This window comes from Aedes aegypti, chromosome 3 (assembly GCF_002204515.2).
Source record: "Aedes aegypti strain LVP_AGWG chromosome 3, AaegL5.0 Primary Assembly, whole genome shotgun sequence".
NCBI lineage: Eukaryota > Metazoa > Arthropoda > Insecta > Diptera > Culicidae > Aedes > Aedes aegypti.
The window spans coordinates 216,387,006-216,408,396 of NC_035109.1; the positions used below are offsets into that span (position 1 = coordinate 216,387,006).

General features: G+C 36.9%; 1 protein-coding gene across 3 annotated transcripts in view; it reads left to right on the forward strand.

The window, feature by feature from the left end:
* The first annotated feature begins 318 nt into the window (after positions 1–318).
* Positions 319–21,391, forward strand: part of LOC5568010 (dmX-like protein 2) — a 66,873-nt gene continuing 45,800 nt past the window's right edge. For 2 of the 3 annotated variants that reach the window (XM_021855308.1, XM_021855310.1), the window contains exons 1-4: positions 319–583; positions 7,162–7,379; positions 7,441–7,586; positions 7,843–8,043. In XM_021855308.1, coding sequence (XP_021711000.1) covers positions 497–583; positions 7,162–7,379; positions 7,441–7,586; positions 7,843–8,043 — 652 coding nt within the window. In that variant the 5' untranslated portion in view covers positions 319–496. The remainder of the gene's footprint in view (positions 584–7,161; positions 7,380–7,440; positions 7,587–7,842; positions 8,044–21,391) is intronic. The other variant, XM_021855309.1, reaches the window with a different exon arrangement.

The following is a 21,391-nucleotide window of genomic DNA, read 5'->3' on the forward strand; positions in this document are numbered from 1 at the left end:
AAATAACACGTCACCACTCAATTGTCAAATAATGAACTCGTGCATTGGTCCATAGTGAATTCGTGCATTGGTCCATAAAGTTAGTATATGATTTGTTCTCAAATTGCATGGTTATTTTAAGAATGGCCATAGTCAGCTAAAATAGATATTTTTTTACCACAGAATTTTCCCGTGTAATGTTTGTCCTGAATGATGAAACATTTCAATGAGCTGTTCGCAACTACTAAACGCTCTCTTTCCATATGATTGTTTGCCCAACCCCTCAGTACGGCCCTGCTGCCATTTCGACACTGTCACTGTTGACATTTTCGTGTCGTGAAAGGTGAAAAAGATTACAATCGAAAAAAAGGAAAAGATTAATTCGGTCGTTCGTTCCGTTCTCTCGCGAGTGTGTGAAAAATCGGTGAAAATAGTGCTAATTTGTGCGTGAAAAATGCTCCACCAGCGTGGACAGGTTGCCTAGAACCGACGTGGCACCGAAGAACGTGAAAGAACCATGAATTGCCACCAAATACTGAGCGGAGCCTGCAATGCTGGCGATCGTTGTTTTGCAGTCGGATCCGTCGAAGGAGTCCCATTCACTGTAAGGATGATGCCTTCTTGAGTTGTTCCCGATGGGGTTTCCTCCGTTTTTATTTTTCTTGTTCGACGATGACGATAATGAGGAGGATTACTATTAGCAGGTTTCCCTGCTAATAGTGTGCCAAATAGTGCTCGTTGTCTACTCGGGAAAAGTGCGATGCAATGGAAGCAAATTCATCATGGCCCCAAAATGAAGTGCGACGAGAATACGTAATTTGCCTTATCTTCTTCAAACCCAGTTTTATATTCGTCAGCATCGATCTCTAAGGTATTAAAGATATCATTTTTCTACTGGAAATTGAACGCATATGAAGAGCATGAATGATTCATGCTGGTGTTACGGAATCCAGGAAGATTATTGATTAGAAATTCGTAAAAATCTCTGTTGTTGGGATTGTCTTCCGAGACCCATGGCAGAATTATTACTTTCGGTAGTCACTTGACTGATAAAAAATTTTCGCCCTTCATTGAATACACACAAACCACCAACACTAGTGACGAAATCAATGAAGCTAGGAGCAGTGCACGATATTCCTACTCATATACCCTAGTTAGTAGTATAACACAACATCGATGTCGAAGCGTGATGTTTAGCTTGATATCGATAGGAGCAGATTCCTTCGAGCACTAAATAATTGTAACGTCTTTCAGTTGTGTATTTATTTCATTTACGCGTTGGATAGTAATTTCGCCATTGATTACCTTTTCTTTCTGACTCAGAACTTACCGGTGAACTTTTTTTGTTTCCCTATTTTTAATAATTTATCTTCCTTGACCTGATTTGATATTGTAAAAGCAGATTCTTGTAGTTTAGTTTATCTACGGATTTTTATCGCCCTCGGCGAGTTCGCCATTATATGATAAGTAATTCAGTTCATACCTAAACAATTTTGTCAAGGTCAAGGGAAAAACTGGATATACTAAAACAAAAAAAAAGTGAAAAGTGGGCACGAATGAATTGAATTTAATTCACACCTGCCGGGGACACATGTCAGAAGGGGGAGATCAAGATGGTGTTAAAAAAAAGAAAGCTATTATGGAGAGTAATGTTTGCGTAGAATAGCACATCCTTGAAATATGCATGTAGGCTTACCAGAAGAATATTTTAGAAAAGAGGGCATTTTGCATTACTGATTTTGAAAAAAAAGTCATATCAGATCAATTATTGTTTTTTGATAAAATGAAAGAATGGAGGAATTAAAAAAAAAACCTGTGTGAATTGTTTATTGACAAAAATGCATAAATTCACTATGAAAAGTTCCAGTAAACCTAAAATAAAATAGTATCTAAACGGTCTAAACAAATCTTAAGGGTGCACTCGCCTAGGTGGAAGATCACTTTAAAAAGATACAACAAACAATCTTTAGTTTTCCTATTTCTTTGACACAAAACTTAAAATAAAGGCAAGCTTAGACGCTTGAAGTCATTTATGTATTTAACATAAAAAAAAATTCTCTAAAAACTCTAAAGAGTTTTAATCTGTGGTTTCTCAATCGAACAAAACATTCATTTAATATTTTTTTGTCTTTATTAACGAGATTTTTAACCCTGGATTAGTTCATCTCGGGATCAACTGCTTTACTTCCCTTCCGAAGGAAGTTGTCGCTATAACTTTTTAAGTCATAAGTGACTATCTCGGGGTTATGATTCGATCACAGGTCCTCGGTGCAGGCGACCTTGGGTGTGATGATGAATATGTTGTTATTTAGTTTAAATAGGGCGATATTCAAAACTGAAAAGGCAACAGATGGCTCTTTTTCAGTGGTAGTAAAAACGAAATCCTGAAGCAAAGAAAGCACCACTGAAAATGAACTAAACACAAAAAGTTATGTATTCACTTTACACTTGATTTCTTATCACTACTTTTTTGATCCAGTTTCCTAATTGCAAGTAATATGCGTTTTTCATTATTTTTCATACGTTTTGACAGTTCTCCGACTATCATTCTTCCATGCGCTTGTGTTAAAAGTTTGAGAAATTTAAGATTCCAGCGTAGCGCGATCAGTGAGTGGAATACAAACAACAGTGTCGTCGCTCGGCGGCCAGTGAAAGAAACTGAATGTTCGAAAGGTTGTTGCCTGTACTTTTTGCCGCTGGCGCCAACTGTTAGCGTTTAAGAACGAAATAAACAGTCGTTACCTCATTATCACCGATATAGTTTCGCATTATGCGTTTTACACAGTGTGATCTGTGCTTTTTCGCCTTGTGCGGCTGTCAATATATACCGATCTGTTTTTTTTTTCGTGCTAAGATTGCATAAAGCTTAAAGATCCGTCATTGATTTCAAAATTTTCAAAAGCAGTTTTTTCGTTCAAAGTTAAGAAAATTTACAGGAAAATGTGTTCACTGTATTCTGTTCTCCAACCGAAACACAGTGAACACATTTTTATTGAATAATTTAAAGTGTTGTACAGAAAAACTGCTCTTGATGTTTCGATGATGACGATGATTACGATGACGGAGCGTTGAACGTTAATCCTGCCTAGTTTTTTTTTTGTTTTTTACATGGGGGAAATCTGCAAACAGACCCCCTGGGAAGGCAACTCAGGGAGTGTGGGAATGTCGCACCAACGACGACCCTCTAAAACCACCTTACGGTATTTCTTCGGGGAGAGGCCAGTGCATATAGCACAACACATGTAGCAGAAGTAACCTAGGCAAGCTGCTTCTCCTAGCCGACTTAAACAATGTTATAAGGGGGCAGCCTCGGCAAGGCTAATCGGCTGCAGCCAACCGCCATAGGCGCTGCAATTCTTACACAATGTGAATGACAGCCGTAGTTACTGCATTCCAGCACTGGCCGCTGTTTCCTCCACACCAGCACAATTGGGACACACAGGAGATTCTGAGTGCCCGAACCCATGCAGGTACAGTCTATAGCAACTATGTCCTGACAGAAACTGCGTCAGGTGGTAGTTCACTTCCCCATGGTTTCTTTCATACCAATCTGGAACATTTGGTATTAGCCGATGGGTCCATCTACCCTTAGTGGAGTTATCCCATTCCTGCTGCCAACTTCTTAGCGTTGCCTCTTTACACGCGTCGCGGACTCCTCTGGTGTTTCTTTGGTTGAAGCATTGAACATCTTTCTAAATGATGAGCCCGATGGGCGTCGTCCCGGTACGTGGTTTCCAACCGCATTAGGTTTATGCTCGTTCTAAGCGCTTTTGACCAGATTGGTCCTCCATATCTTAGTATGGATAGCGCCAAGCTTGCAGGAGCTTGTGTTTGCTGGCAATTACAGCAGAGCTATTAGACATCATCGTCGATAGCGCTGCTATAGCCGTACATGCACTTTTACAGGCATATTCAAGGTGACTAGCGAAACTGTGCTTGTCATCGATCATTACCACAAGATGCCTATGGGATGGCTTGGACTCTATGGTGCAATCACTTACCGAGATAAGCGCCAGTTGCTCGGACTTGCGGTTGTTGACCACCACCACCTCAGTCTTGTGACGAGCCAGTCCTAATTTCCTAGACTTCATCCATTCCTCAACTATAGAAATAGAGTGCGCTTCTGTCAACTCTACTTCCTCCATCGTTTCATCATAGACCACTAGGGTGATATCGTCGGCGAAGCCAACAATCTTAAAAACCCGTTGGAAGGGGCAGCCTCAGTATGTCATCATACATCGCATTCCATAACAGCGGGCACAGGATTGAACCTTGAGGTACTCCCGCGGTAATTCGAACGCTTTTCTGACCTCCTCTGTAATACAGTAGAATTCTACCATCAAAGTAGCTTTCTATAAGCTTACACAACTGCACCGGTATCTTGAGGCGGTAAAATGCGTGGATTATCGCTTCCCAGCTTGCGCTGTTGAACGCATTCTTCATATCAAGAGTGACAACCGCGCAGTAACGGATGCCGCCTTTTATGCTCGATTGCCACCTCAGCTGTCTGAACGACCGAATGGATAGCGTCCAGAGTAGATTAACCTGAATCCAAACTGGTAATTGGACAGGCCGTCCGCACCCTCCGTATACGGTACTAGCCTGTTGAGGATCAACCTCTCCAATAACTTGCCCGTCGCATCTAGTAGACTGATAGGTCTATATGCCGACGTGTCACCTGGTGGTTTCCCCGCCTTTGGTAGTAGCACCAATTTCTGTCGCTTCCAAACATCCGGGAAGATTCCTTGATCTAAGCAGCGGTTCTGAACATGTCTGGATCCGCATTCACTGCCGCTTTCAAGGCAACATTTGGGATACCTTCGGGCTCCGGTGCCTTGTTTAACGCGAATGGTCTCACGACTTCTGCCAGCTCTTCGTTCGTCACCCTCTCCACTTCTTCTCGTTCATCTGCCGCATACTGCGCTGGGGGCCATGGGCTTGTGGGATGGTGCGGGAAGAGTACATCGATTATCGATCGCAGCAACTCGGGCGACTTCTCTTGAGGCGCTATGGCATTTTTGGTCTTAGCCATTTACCACTCTGTAGACGTCACCCCACGGACTCGAGTTGGCACTCTGGCATTCGAGAGTACGAAGGTACGGTGCTGCCATCTGGGAAAAGTTTGCTCGATGCGTAAAGCGTCGAAAATTTTACCCGGCAAGGTATAGCAAGCGAAATTTCAAATGCTCATATAAAATTAACTACAATAGTTATTTAAAATCTTTTCAGTATACGTTGATATACTTTTGATGGGCTACATTATAGGCATATAATTTTGAGTTTTAAATTTTTTTCTCAATATGCTGCTGATTCTATAGAATATATATAGTTGATCAATAGTCTAACCCCGTAAACTATCGATTAGCGTCTGCTTTATAAGTAATATCAATAGGAAATAAAAAAAAATTCATTACAAATAGAATTACATGCGATGTTCATTCGGTGGCCGTCTTGCCCCATGTGGGTGGCACACTTGCTCCATAGTGTCGAAAAATAGGTTATTTTGGATGATATTTGAGAAGCTCCAAAACTAATACTTTTTGAAATAATTTTCAGGGTGCTGACTCATTTGTGTGTGATTTGTGATTCCGATTATGGAACTTCGTATCAACTGTTCAGTTTTTGCGCAAAAGTGAATCCAATTATTTGGTAAACACTTATTAAGTGAAACTGATTTCAGAAGCCTAAATCTTCAGGACATTCTGTTATTCTTAACCCGCTGTGGTAATGAGCTATATGCTCTCTTTACGCTCATGCGTTTTGCAGTGCCCTTTTTAGAGCGCTGTTTGAACTGAATTGTGGTAAAAGCAGTTTATGTCTAAAAATTCATTCCATCTTCAAATGCAACTTTTTTTGCGTAAATCTGCTTTCTGGATCACTGTGCAGTGCACATGAAGCCAAATTTCTAATAAAATGTTTCTGGATATAAGATTGGACAGAAATGATGTCTTCAATAATCGGTATCTAGGGTTGCTTGGCAAATTTAATGAATAACAATCGAAAAATAAGTCTTAGATTACGCAACGAAGGAATTTTACATATTGCAATTCACCCTATTCGTAGAGTAAGGTGGGGCAGAAGTTCGACCTCAGTGGTATAATCAAAGTTCCCAGGAAAACAATAGCAGTTAAAACAAAACAAATACCATACAGTGAACCTTCAACAATATTGGCTATCATTTTGCTGAACAAACTTTTGTCAAAATATTTACCCATTTTTAGTTATAACAGTTTCAAAATTGATTGTCTTATTCGAACTTTTGCCCCACCGGTGGGGCAAGTGTTCGAATCTAGTGTGGGGCAAAAGTTCGCTGGCTAAAACACAAAATATCGATCCTTTTATGACAGGCATACTTTACACCAGCCGTTAACTTAAGTTTGACGAAAAATACACACTAAATTTTCATCAAAAAATTGCCCAAAACTGGGTTAATTGTAATATACCCAAAAATAGCAGTTTTTCGCAAAATTAAGTGGAAATGTAAAATTTTATTGACAATTTTCACACGATCAGACAAATTTAACTAAATTTGAAGATAATATGTGGATTTTAGGCAATTTGCAAATTTTTCCGTGATTTTATACATGGGTCGAACTTTTGCCCCGCTGATTCGAACTTTTGCCCCACTATGGGCCAAAATTTTTTTTCAATCATTCATGCAAAAACTAATGAACCTCAAAGCAACCTTATGATAGACCTAGAAACGCCCTTACATAAAATATTGAAAAAGATTTTATCTTCAATTGGTTCCATGCAACGAAAGTTTGACCAAAAATTACAATAATCACGTCGAAAAACAACAAATAGCCATGACTTTTCCAAATCTCAATCGATTTTTATGGTATTTGGATTGAAAGTCTCTTACTTGAATAGCATTCGAACCACCAGGGCATTTATAACATTTGTTTTGAATTGAGCTAGAAATCTTAAAAAGAAACTCTTACCCCACTCGAACTTTTGCCCCACTTTACTCTTGTTAAAAGGCTTTCTCGGCAGGCGCCACATCGTCCACATGTTAAAGAGAAAAATATCGTTGTCTTACGCTCACGTATCGTCATTGCCTCATCGTCGTTATAAAAAAACGGAAGAAATCCTCATGGGCATGTAATTGGTTTGTTTCGATCGTAGGGGGATCAATATTAATTTATTAAAATTATTTGTCTTTCGATTTGCTCCCAATAGGCATACGCTGCGGGATGTAATATCGTTATCCTAGCGAGTAACTTCGAGAGGGTGCAGATTATTCCGGGAGCTGTGCATAATTACATACGGATCTCGGCGCTCGATTGCAGCACTGATACGGGTAAAATCGCTGCCGCCTACGAGGACAAAGTGTGCATCTTCGAACCGACCCCCTTGATACATGGAGAACGACCCTCTTCGCACGGATTGGAATACAAGTAAGCATACGGATTCTTATCGGTATATTCTGTGATTAACTAACTGTTTCCATATTCATAGATGGGTCCAAACAGGAAGTCTACAAGCAACATCGCACATCAGTTCTCTTTCTTGGAATTTGGAAGGAACACGTCTCTTAACCGGTGGTACGGTTTTGCAGCTTTGGCATGAACGGCTTTCCAAGCAAGACGATGATGAACCCACTTGTAAGTTACGGTTATACAGTGTTGGACAATTCATTTGCAACGTTTTCGATTTTCGATACAAAATGTTCAATATTGGAGGCTTAGAACCTGAATTACAACATATATTTTTCATTCATTAATAGGTCTATAAACGACAGAGATCTTAGCTACCAAAGCTAACCATTTGTATGTAAACTCGAAAAAGTTTCAAATGTACTGTCCAAAAATGTTAATGCATATGATTTCTCGTCAATTTATTAACTCTTTTCTGTTCTAGCGGTCAAATTTGAAATCGGTGGTGATCGAGACCCCAAAACTCCGACAAATGAAGAGGAATCCGACTCGCATTGGGATTGTGTGTGGAAGTGCCATACGGCCACACCGGTGCATCACATGGCATTCAGTCCGGATGGAACGCTGTTTGCTACCTCCGGCAAAAGCGACCGTTTGGTCAAGGTGTGGTACGAGAACAAGCACAGTACGTATATTAAACATATTATTTTCTTGGGATGAAGTAGTTCAACAATTACTTGCGCTCTACATCGCCTATTACATTCTAAGTCAAATTCTGAGTGTCCTCCCAAAACTTGGCTGATTTGAATAAGAATATTAAAACCTTCATTTTGGATCCCCTCTCCCTTCCCCATAGACAAGCGTGAAAATTTGTTCAAACCCTATTCGTCATCAAACGTCAACATCCCACCGCAAAATCGCTAGTGTTTGGAGGGGATTTTAACCTCCAAATTGCCAAATAACCTCCAAACCATCACCTCCAAGTTAGTTCCAATACACTCCGTTATATGAAATATGGAGGCGCGTCGATCGTCGCAAGTTTATCGTTAAACAGTCAATACCATTCCCTCAAATCTCAAAGTGGAGTTTTCAATCAATATATTTGAAATTTATGGTAAAATTCTACAAACGTAACTAACGCTCAATCTGAGATGAAACATTTCCATAATTATAAAGGTGTGATTTTTTTTTTTGCACGTAGAAAATATATTTGTGTGGCTAATAATATTTGAGGTTCGGGCAGATATACCGTAAGGACGCCATTCACCGCTCATGCTCCATTCACCGCTCATTGAATTTATTAAAAAAATCTGAACATATTTTGGCAATAAAAGTCATCAAAATGTATTAGTATACCAGAATGGATTGTATCAGAATTAAATTCATTTCATTTAATTTCATATACTATTTAAAAAACATAATTTTAGGCTGTTTAAGGCGGTAAACATGAGTTGAACAATGATTTTACTATGGCAGATCGTAAAATGCTTCTTAGATGCCACGCTTTACTATGTTGTTGTACTATAGTACAAAGATAACAACCAGCTAATGAAAGTAAATTATTTCCAACTCGTTGTGTATATAGCGCCTCATACTTAGGATGAGCGTTGAATGGCGCTCTACACATGTATCATTGGCAAACATGATATTCGGTACTATTATACGTTGTTCAGATTTCAACTTCTTTCCTACAAAAACAAATGTTTTATCTTGCGTCTAGCGCAAAAAGTTGCGAAAAATATCGAAAAACCGATTTTTGACAGAATTTGATGTGTTGAAAGGCTGTTAAATGAGCGGTGAATGGCGTCCTTACGGTAATACCCAAGGTAAAAAAGGGAAACTTTTGTTTTTTTTTTGTTTTGAGTTATAATAACTTAAAATCAAGCATAATTTTCCAATCCGACGTACAGCCACCTCTCCTTTACTCGATATTTGGTATCTCGATAACGAGTTAGAGAACCATAGTAAAAGCTGATTTTCATGGCTACCTCGATGATCCCTTGGATCGTATTTGGACTGGTTTTGTGTTCTGTAATTTTGTTTGGGATTTTTGTACATGTTTGCAGGGCTATAATTCCATATTATTAAGCTAAATAATAGCAAACAAACTCATGAATATCGCTTCTGCTATCCGTCGGATTGAATTTCTCTCTTCAGCTAATTTCTTTATTATGGTTTAAATTTAAATCATCACCTAGAAAGCTGAAAATTTAAAACAGAACACTATTTTATGGTAAGGATGGTAAGGAACATATGGGAGAATGGATGCTCAAACAATTTCAAATTTTGAACCCCCCCTAATATACCATTCCCCGGAATTCCATTCTCCGGAATATACCATTCCCCAGAAAGCTGCATGTTTATCCCTTCTTTTTGTTTTTCTTTTGCGTGTAGCAGGCTAAGATCTGATTTGACAAAACATATGATATTTATGATTCTTTTGCATACTATAATGATACACCCTTCTTTCAGTAAATTCCCATAAATGATATAGGCAAAAATATATCGATGGAGAGCCTATACGACATAAACTTATTCGGCATAAAATGAGTTGGTATAAAGCAATTTGGCATAATAATGAGGTGCCTAACAGTAATGGAAAAGATCGCATCACGAAGCAGCTCACGCATAACAAAAATCACAGACTCGGGAACTGGCGAGGTGTGAGTAAGTCCGCACGCGTCTACTCGCGAGTAACCGAGCAAGGTGTGATATATTATGGTTTTGACAGACAAATTAATTGTATAATCGTCAAATCGACAGTAAACTACTAGTTTGTAGTAAAAAACTCTTGGAAACCATAAATATCGGAGGGGAAGCAGCTTTTTCACAAAAGTACAAGATGACTCTGAAAAGCTCCGAACAAGTTCGCGAATCACTTTTAGCTTCGGTTACACGGGAGCACGACAGATACGAGTAAACCAGCGCTCTGATGCTCTAGAGCGTTTGGTTTTGTTTTTGTTCCAGTTCAGAAGAAATGTTCGCCACTTTCCATCACTGGTGCCTAATCCTCACTATAGTTATGCTCCTTCTTTTTTAATAGGATGTATTTCATGTTATGTCAAATGCTGATAGACCAAATGACCATTATGCCAATTCATTTGATTAATTATGCCAAATGGCTTCTTGCAATATGGTCTCTAGTGAGGAACAAAATTTAGATTCTCGCTCCAGTCAACTTATTGGATTGCATTTAGGTCCCATAACAACTGTGCAAAATTTCAGCTCGATCGTTGAAACTAGTTTTCAAGCGTGTGCTAGAATAAGGCCGTAAGTCGCATGATCGGTTTCTCTTCATCGATCCTCTCTTCTGTGAATAAAAGTGACAAGATACAAGTTTTTCAGCATTTTTCTACTTCAAACCGCTAAGCAGCGATGCAATCTTGCGTCTGAGGTGAAAAAATAATGACAAATTTGTATCTTGTCACTTTTATTCACAGAAAAGAGGATCGATGAAGAGAAATCAATCATGCGACTAAATCCCTTATTCTAGCACACGCTTGATTTTAGCTCTATAAATATTCTGAACACAGATCTCGATAGGTATTTTTAAGATGAAGAATATTGCCAAAAATATAACAATAATAATGAAATTCGGCAAAATTTCCAAATAGTCTATGCTTAATAACTGTTTTTATATGCAACGGATTGTTTTGGGGTCTTCGACAATGTTAATCATCATCATCTCGATAGAGATCTGTGTTCAGAATTTTTAGAGAGGACAATGGGCGACCTATGGCGATCTTCTTTGCAAAAATAAGTTTTTCCTTAGTAAATCCCATACAAACTTTGATAGGCTGGCGCTATAGTGTCCATCCCGAGATTCCCGAGATATACGTAGAATTTGATGAAAACCACTTAATTTCTTTATTTTCCTCACTATCAACCTTATTTGATAAAACAGAAAAGCATAATGAAAAAGAGAATAAACGAGTAATTATTTTCATGAAAAGATTAATTTAGCAGGTAAAAATACATATTTTTATTTGTCTAGTTGCAAAGTTTGAATGCTTTTCTTTTCAACATTAGCCATTTTTATAAGCCTATGCTGAGATAACAAAATTAAAAGTACACCTAAACTGCCGCAAATCGCAAGTAAGTACCATCTGTAAAAAGAAGACATTGAGAAAATTGACTGAGAATTTTTCAATCTCGTTTGTATGGAAATATTCAAAAAATTCCAGGAGATTGGAACATGTTCGACTTTTATAATTTGCTTTTCACTCCTTTATTTTTCCAAGAAAAATAGAAAGATGACCAATTAACGATTCATTTTTGTGTTACACGATGCGAAAATCTGCAGTGGGACTGACATGCGTTTACTTTTCATTATGGTACAATTCGACTTGGTGTTTTTTCCTAATTTTACTAAACAAAAAGTGATTTCTCGTTAGTGCAGCTTAAAGATCATTAAGCACGATCTACAATACCTTCAATGATCTTTAATCGATTCTTTTGCTATAAATAATGACTTTTAATGGCTTTTCTAACGTTTAAAGCAAATTGCTTTAAAATTATTACTTAAGTTTTTATCATACTTCCATTCATAAGTGTTATAGAGAATTTGAAAAATTTCATAGCAAACCCGTAATTAATCAATCTAAGTTTTGATTTTTGTTAGGTTACTTCATCAGAATAAGAAAGTCTTATCTGAAATGTGATTTGCTATAATTAACATATTATTTTGAAAAGATACATTATCTGTTTATTTCATTGAAAAACAAAATGAATTGTTAAATTTGTACTTCCATTTCAACCGAAATGCTAGTTTTATTGAAAATTTGATAAATCCCGGGATTTCCCGGGACAAGCATAAATTTTTGTCCTGAATCCCGGGACGAGCAAAATGGCCGAGAAATGGACACTCTACTAGCTGGCGCTATGGGACCCAAATGCTATCCAAAAAGTGCACTGGAGCAAGAATTTTATATCGTATCAGTTCTGATAACAAACCTGAAGTGTACGATTTAACAGACAACTTTGGAAAATTCTAACAATGCACAGGGGGTTGTTGAAATAACTGGGGTAGGCAAAATTCGGCCAATTTCGGGATGCTGTAACTTTGTCAAAGATTAACCGATTTTAATTCCTTAAGATTTATTTTATATCTTAACTAACGAGATTTTTTGCCCAGGGCTAGTTCATCTTGGGATCAACGGCTTTACTTCTCTTTCGACGGAAGTTGTCACTATAACTTTAATATCTGTTTCGGGGATGGGATTCGATCCCAGGTCCTCGGCGTTAGAGGCGTGTGTTCTAATCACTACACCAGGTCCGTTCCCCATTTCCGGAAGAAGCATTGTACGAGTCAACTCATCTAGTTTTGAGATGCATCCACGAATCTGAACTATGACCACCGGATAGCGGTGATAATCCTGGTTTACGAAAGCATGTCTTATGCAGTAAAATTGTGACGTTTTTTTTTAGCAAAGACATCAGTTAAAATTTCTAAATTTTACTGCACATGGAGATAGAAGATAAAATTTTGAAGCGATTGGTGGGTCTCAAAAGTTGTCATTATAGTCAAATGTGCACTTTGAGTCTACTGTTGCTAGATGACCGGACCGCTGGGGAATTTCTTTCGTTTAAATAACCTCCAGAGCAAATGCTCTATATTGGGAGATTACACATTTCCTACATGGGATTGTTGGAGATAAATGGAGTGAAATAATATGTGAATTTCGTAGCCTAAGTCTAGTCTTATCAGTCTAGTTTCTAAGTTTAATCTAAGGTACATGGACATTGTTTTTTCATTGTTTTTAATGTGAAATCATCTTTCCAATATTTTGCTGTTCGGATTATTTGCGGACACCCTGTAGAAGATTACAATGATTTTTGTCTAATATTATTGATAATTTTATTGGACATTTGTTCCACTATTTCAACATTGGATATTCTATTTTACTCATTAGTACTCTATCAGTGAGAAAGCTTCAGAATATTTTTTTTTATTTCATTTTAAATCCCCTGCTGAGCTTTATCCATGATATGATAACAACTAGTCCATATTGCTACAGCATGCAACATGGCTGGCCTAAAAATTTGTTTGTAGATCAAAAGCTTGTTCTTAAAAACAAGTTTCGATTATGTGTTAATGAGTGGATAAAGACATTTTATATACATATTTTTATATAAAATGGCTTGAATGCCCTCAATGTGATTTTTGAAACTAAAATGTTTATCTAGCGTGACCCCTAGATACTTAACTTCATCTGACAAATTTATTAGTACCCCTCTCATCGCAATGTATGTTGGAAAATTAAAGTTATTTAATTTTACAATCAAGCCTTCATGCCAAACACTGTCGGATGCTCAAAACTTTCAAAGAACGTCTCCCTAATCAAACAGCTCAGAAATTGATTATAATTTTAATCTGATTCATATAATTTTTAACTATACACGCAGAGAAAAGATTTTTAAATCAATAATATTCTGTATTGAAATCAACAGAAAAAATTATCATTTCTCGGCTAATAATATATTTTTTTGAATTCAACAACAAAACCTTGTTGTTTTAAAAACATATATATTTTTGTTTCTAAAATCAGTCGTCAACACAAACAAAAAATAGTTTTTTTGAATTCATAATAAATATATCTGTTTATACAATACCTTATGTTGGAACAAAAAATAACTGTGTTGCTTTAAAAAATTTTATTTTTTGAACCAAAAGAAGTATTTTTTAAAACAAAAAAGTACATTTTTGATTCAATATTAAATTTTTTATTTATGTAGGATTTATTCATTATTTTCTATTTCATTTGAAATGATCATAAATAAAAAGACTATTTTCTCTCCATTTAGATTTTATTCACATCTGATTTACAAATAATCACATTCAATCTATTCATGCAATTCGTCCGGTCAGCCAAAAATGGCAGCGGTATCAATTCTTCAATTTCCTTCCGTTCCAGCATTTTCAGAATTTATAGATAGTATTGATTTTCTAGAGAAAAACAATCGAACAATGCGTATAAGTTTCTTCAGAGATTCCAAAACTCAGCAAAAAAATCACCGTCACTAACTTCCTCATCTTCCATTACCAAAACTTCTTCTTCTGTTGAATCCATTTTGAGTTTTGTTTGAAATCATGGAAATGGCGTCTGACAAGCCGTGCATACATAATAGCGAAAAAAACATACACACTCGTATAATAAATATGTATGTGTGTAAATATTAGGGTTTTCTGAAACCAAGAAACTTTTTTTTTTTTGAAAACAAAACAGATTATGTCAACAATTAAAAAAATATTTAAGTGAATCTACGCAACTTATGTTCCCATCATTTTGGTGTAAAAACAACAATTAAAATTTTTGGAACAACAAAATTTAATATTTGTATTCAACAGAAATAATTGCAATTTTTAAAAAATGATGTAGTCTCGTTGGTGGGAAGCGAAGATGAACCGACGAGTCTTGATGAAGCAGGGAGATGACGCATGATCGCCTGTGAAGGAAGGTGATATTCCAGTAATAACTCCTGTTGTTACTTGGTCCAAAGACCGAATTGAACTGTCTATTCATTGATTCAAAAATCCTTATATAGGCCTAAAAGTCTATATTGCAGCTCTTTTGCGTAATCGTCATAGTTATAAAGTGGTTGTACTACCTCTGTAAGGGATTGGTTCTGAATTTTTTCTGTTCTACCAAAGACAAGTTCGAAAGGCGTATATCCGTGATCTAGATTTGGAGAGGTGTTTTATGCGAATGTGTAGTAGTTAACCCATTCATCCCAATCATTAATATGTTCGTTAGTGAAAATTCGCAAGTACTCGTTTAGACACTTGTGATTCCTCTCCAACGCACCGATAGTCTGTGGGTGATATGGCGTGGAGAATTTATGTTCAAATTTCAATAACTTTCCTATGCTCTTGAATAATTCATTCCTATATTCTGTTCCCATGTCAGTCCTAACGGCTGTTATATTTGTTCCGTATGTTAGCATAAATTTTTCCACCACTGCTTTGGCTACTGTTGAGGCTTCTTTGTTTATAATTGAAATAACTGTAACATATTTTGTAATATCACATTGTATGGTAACTGCGTACCTATTGTTATAGTTTGTTTTTAGGAATGGTCCAATGGTATCTACCGAAACAATTTCAAACGGTCTGCAAGGAGTTGTAGTTTTTATAAATTTTTCATGAGTTGGTTTTTGGTGTTTATTCATCTTACAATGTTTGCAATTGTTTACAAAATTTTGGATTGATTCCTTGAACTTTTTCCAATAGAACTCTTTTCTTAGCTTAATATACATTTTAGTTTGACCCAGATGTCCTCCGGTTGGACTGTTGTGGGTTTTCTTGAGAATTTCAGCGGCCATTCTTGGATCTTTTATAATTTTTGGTTTTTCATATAATAATATTTCAATACTTTCCATGGATATATTTGCTATCTTTTTTAATGCTTCTGCGGTTATAAACTCAAAAATTTCATCATCAGTAGATAGTGCCAGCTGGTTCAAGTTTAATTTAATTGCATCTTTTTCTATACTTTGGAATAAGTGCACTAATGCATCATTTCCTTTATTATTCAAATGGATTCCTCTTACTAATAAGAGGTCCTTTTTGCTAGTTTTATTTTTTATTTTTGGTGTACAGATTACACTATTTAGTTCGTTTATTATACCAAACTCTAATTTTGGAAGATTTAAAACTTCTTCAAATGAAAGAGCGTTGAACATCCTAAGTTTATCTGGCTGCAAGATGCTTACTTTATCCTCTTCGGGGTTTTTCTTTTTAGTCATGCTTCTGGTTATTACATTGATTGTTTTTAGTTCAGCTGAAGTAATGTTGATGCGTGAAAGAGCATCAGCGATAACATTCTGCTTACCTTTTACATACTCTATTTCGAAGTCATATTCCTCCAAGTCAAGACGAATCCTCTGTAATTTATTGGAAGGTTTCTTCATTCCAAATAAATATACTAAGGGCCTATGATCTGTTTTCACTCGGAATTTTCGTCCCAACAAATATGGTTTAAAATATTCTATAGCCCAATGTATTGCGGCTAGTTCTTTTCAATAATTGCTTTGTTTAGTTCACTTTTTGTAAAGGTTCTACTTGCAAATGCTATTGGGAGCTCCACTTCGTTATACTTTTGTGAGAGAACAGCGCCACAAGCTGTTGATGATGCATCAGTTGTTAGTATAAATTCCTTCTGGAAATCCGGATATTGAAGAAGTGGTGGTTGTAGAAGCTTTGTTTTCAAAAGTTCAAAAGATTGGTGGCATTCATCGGACCATTCAAATAGTGTGTTTTTTCTTAGTAATTTATTTAATGGTTGAGCGATTTCCGAAAAGTTTTGTATAAATTTCCTATAGTAATTACAGAAGGCTACATAGCGTCTTACTTCATCGGCGTTTTTGGGTACTGGGTATTTTTGGATGACATCATATTTCGAGTCGTCTGGCAAAATGCCTTTATCTGTAATTTTGTAACCTAAATAGGTTACCTCTTGTTTAAAGAAGCAACATTTTTCAGGGTTTAATTTCAGGTTATATTTGCGTAATCTTTCAAAAACGATTCTAAGGTTTCCCAGATGATGATTTTCAGAACAGCCTATCACCACAATGTCGTCTATATATACAAACGCGCACTCTGGTGTTAGGCCTGCCAATGCAATAGTCATCATTCTCTGGAAACTATTGGGTGATATGTTAAGTCCGAATGGTAATCTTTTAAAATGATAATTACCGGTTGAGGTTGAAAACGCAGTATATTTTTTTGAGTGTTCTTCTAATGGGATCTGATGAAATCCCGACATTAAATCGAGTGTGGTAAAATATTTCGCCCTGCCAAGTTGATCTAAAATAGCATCAATTCTTGGCAATGGAAATTTATCAGGAAAAAGTTTTTTATTTAATTGGCGGAAGTCAACCACTAATCGCCATTTTTGTCCATTTTGTGTCCTTTTTGGCACCAACAGTATCGGGGAATTGTAATGCGATACTGAAGGTTCTATAATTCCATTTTCCAACAAATTATTCACCTGATTCTTAATTTCTGGTACATGTGCGTGGATTTGCTTATAATTAGCTATGAACACAGGTTGTTTATCTTCTAAATTAATTTTTTGCTCATAAAAATTATTAGTACTTAAACGGTCTCCAGGTAAATGAAATATGTCGTTATATTCATTTAATAACTTCTGCAATTTATTTTTTAAATTTGGGTTGGCATTATCTATTTTGATAGTATCAGCTAAAATTTTTGCTCTTGATTGAGGAATAGTATTATGAGTGGATGTATGTACGTAAAAGTTTTTTAAAGGTAAGGTTGTAGGAGTAATGTTTTCTATAAGAACTGGTACTTCTAAGGTATTCACTAGCTTCACATAAGGGTTTTGACTATTCACAATTGTATTACCCATAAAAATCCCGGGGTGGATTTCCTCTGAGCATACTACCGAATCCTCTTGACATTGTGTCAAAGAAGGAATTCTTCTAATTATTTCGCAACGCTGGGGTAGGATAATGGCTCTATTTAAATTGTCTTGAATAGGGACTGTTAACTCTTTATTTCTATTTAAAATGAAAAGCATCCACAGTTCGTAGTCAACTTTATATTTATACTGAATCATGAAATCTCTTCCTAGGATACCATCAGTTGGTATCGGGAAGCCATTCGACACTATTTGAAAAGATTGATTAATTTTTTCGCCTTCTATATGAAGGCATGTATGAGTGCTGCCTAGTGAAGTAATTGTTCCTTCACCGACGCCTTTAATATTGCAGTTTTCCGAGGGATAATAAATTTGGTCAGATTTAACTTTACTGGCTTTAATAATTGAAATATCGGAACCAGAATCTAACAAAAAGGTACATTCTACTTCCGATAATCCAAGTTTTAATTTCACAAAGTTGCAGGCAGATACATTTATGGTGTATGCTGCCCGAACTGAACGCCTAAAGGGTGATTCTGGTTGGGAGTTGATAGTTGTTGTTGCTGCTGCTGATCATCTTGACCCTGTTGTTCATCGTTTTCGATATTTTCCTGTTGTGCTACATACATAGAATGCTGTGGGGGCCTAAGTCTTCCACGACCACCGAAGGGGTTGAAATTTCCTCTGGATGACCAATTATTCCTGTACCTAGTTTGTCCTCTGTATTGGCCTTGCTGATAAAAATTTTGCGGGTAGCCATTTTCTCGAGGGAAATGAGCATTATTCGAGAAATTTCTAACTCCTCTTCCTCGACCTCTCAAGTTGTTGTGAAATCTATTTTGCATAGCAAAGACATTCACGTTGTCATTACCCTGTTCTTCGTAGGTGTTTGTATCGTTTTCTGTGGCTTTAATAATCGCTGCATTAAGCGTCTCAAAATTGCCTGCCTTTAATATAAGTTGTGTTTGAGTATTTTTTATACCACCACACAATGCCTTTATACCCGCTTTCACAGCCATTTTACTGGCGGTGTTGTCGGGGATATTTTCTGCTAGATATATATTTTCTAGCGACCTCATCTGTAAAATTGGACAGTGTCCCTGTTTGTCGAGTTGCAGATAATTTTGCTAAAAGAAGTTCTGATGTTTGTGTGTTTTTACACTTATCCCACAAATTTTGCACAATAACGTTAATCGTTTGGGGTGCATTTCCGACGGCGGAGCGTGGTTTACCTTCCAGTTTTGATAAAACTACGTTTATTGCAGCTGTTCTGGTTGCATCTGTTACAATAGTGTCCAGAGCGTGTAAAGCAGAAACTACAGATTCTAATTTATCCGGGTTTCCGCTGTAGTTAGGGATAAGTGTGGAAGCTATCTTAATAACTTCAAGTATTGTTGCCATTTTGGTGGCTTCGAAGATGTTTTTAATTTTTATAGCACTTAAAATTGTTTGTGCCACAGTTTTGAAACTTGGTAAATTAGAATCTAAAACTAGCCTACCGTCAATGAATATTTTTATTTCGCTATAGGTGTTTCGTACACCACCTAAGATTAATTTTCCCTGCGGATGGAATTCAAGTTTTCCTAAAAGTTGATGATATAAGTCCCGGCTTTCAATCGCTTTCTTAATCAAAGTTTGTCTAAGATACTTCCGATTAGGCGATTTCCTGAAGTTATTTTGTATATTGACTATTTTTTTATGAGCACATCCACTTCATTGTCCATTTAAGGTGAATGCGACTATGAAAAGAAATTAAAGGAAAATTTTCGCTGGCAGTTTATGATGAAAAATTGATTTTGTACAAGGTTCATTACACTTTTTTTTTATCTATATTGGGTATGTGTTGTCTATTTTTTTTTTATAACTTAATTTACTTACATATTGCTTGAAGCGCTCTATTACTGACGATCGATGTATTACTGCTTCGTTGATGTGCTCGATTTTGTTGACTCAGCTGGCTTCATGCGGATTGTTGTGGTTGGTTTCTTCTTCGGTTGTTGTAGCTTTGCGGCCAGTGCCTTGACCTTCTCAACGTCGATTTTCGTGCGTATTCCCCATTGGCGCATTTCTTCCAACCGATCTTCCAGCCACGGTAGTTGCTCGATTATTTGGAATTTCACTGGCTGCAATATCATGCACTCATCTGTTTTTTTCACTTGTTGTCCGTGCTTATTTGTTCTTTTGGTTTCACTTTTCACTTTTTGACCGAAGTTCGATTTCTTGATTGCTAGATTTTCCAAGGTCTGTTTATGCTGCGGTAGCACGTTTGATAATCGTTCTTTCTTCATTGCGCGCAGAGATTAAGTTTACTAAATGTTTTTCATAGTTTTTCCACTAGATGTCTTTTAATCTTCCTAAATTTCACTCTAGACCCTGTTTAGATTGTCTTGGGATTTCAACCCTTTGCGGAAGGCTTTGGTCTTAATCCTTTTCGTGTTCCATTGGAACACAGCCCACAGTATTTGAAGCAAATTCAGTGCTAGCAAGAGCCACAATTTTAATTCGTGGCCTTCGTGGCGCACACTGTGGTCTTCCAACTGATTAACAATGTTCACTTGGGGGTCTCCTGTGGTGCTAACAGTTTTGCTAGCGGACTTTCCCATTTTATTACGCGTAGCACTAGGACGGGTTTACCGGGTGGCGTCGTTTGCCAAATTCATAGTTTCCTTGAGTTCTTCAACAAAATCTTTTGTCATTTTTAGCAAGTGTAGTAACAATGCTTATGCTAAAATTCCGGCAAATAGTGCACTCATCATTTTAATCACTAGTCCAGATTATCACTTTCGTTCTGCGCAGGGTTTACTTCACTTACTGTTCTTTCCTAAATTTGTCTCGGAATAGATCACACTGTAATTGTGCTAGCCTGAGGAACTGTTGTGCTCGATGCGTCCGGTCGCCATGATGTAGTCTCGTTGGTGGGAAGCGAAGATGAACCGACGAGTCTTGATGAAGCAGGGAGATGACGTATGATCGCCGATAGGAAGGTGATATTCCAGTAATAACTCCTGTTGTTACTTGGTCCAAAGACCGAATTGAACTGTCTATTCATTGATTCAAAAATCCTTATATAGGCCTAAAAGTGTTGCACCTAGTGGGTGCTACATAATTGAATTTGCCTAGAAGTAATGGGTAAAGAGTTCTGGAGCGCATATGCTGAGGTCAGCGTGACAAAATAATAATGGTCCGATCGTTGCCTATCGCGAATGATCGAACTGTTAATCGAGCTTCATGCACATGCGTGGAGCCTCAATGTTTGTTTATCGTTCGCGTCAGCATATATGTTTTTTGTGTTACCACCGAATTGATTTTACAGGAGGTGGGCACATCTTTTGACTGGTGCACCACAAAAATATTTCAATAATATTTATTTTTGGAACAAAAACGTCTGTTTTCTCTGCGTGTAATAGGCTAATTGAAATGCTCTAACCCTTAAAAACACTTGGGCAAAAACTATGGTCGATTTGATGAATTGCTTAATTTTCCCATAATGAACCCATACACATTTTGAAGGCTAGATCAGTCTCAGTTTTTATAACAAAGAGATAATATTTTTGAAGGACACTTAGAACTTGATCTCGAATTACAGCGACTTGAAGCAAATATGAGATTTCGAACCACTTTAATATCATGCATTTGAGAAACACTCGTACC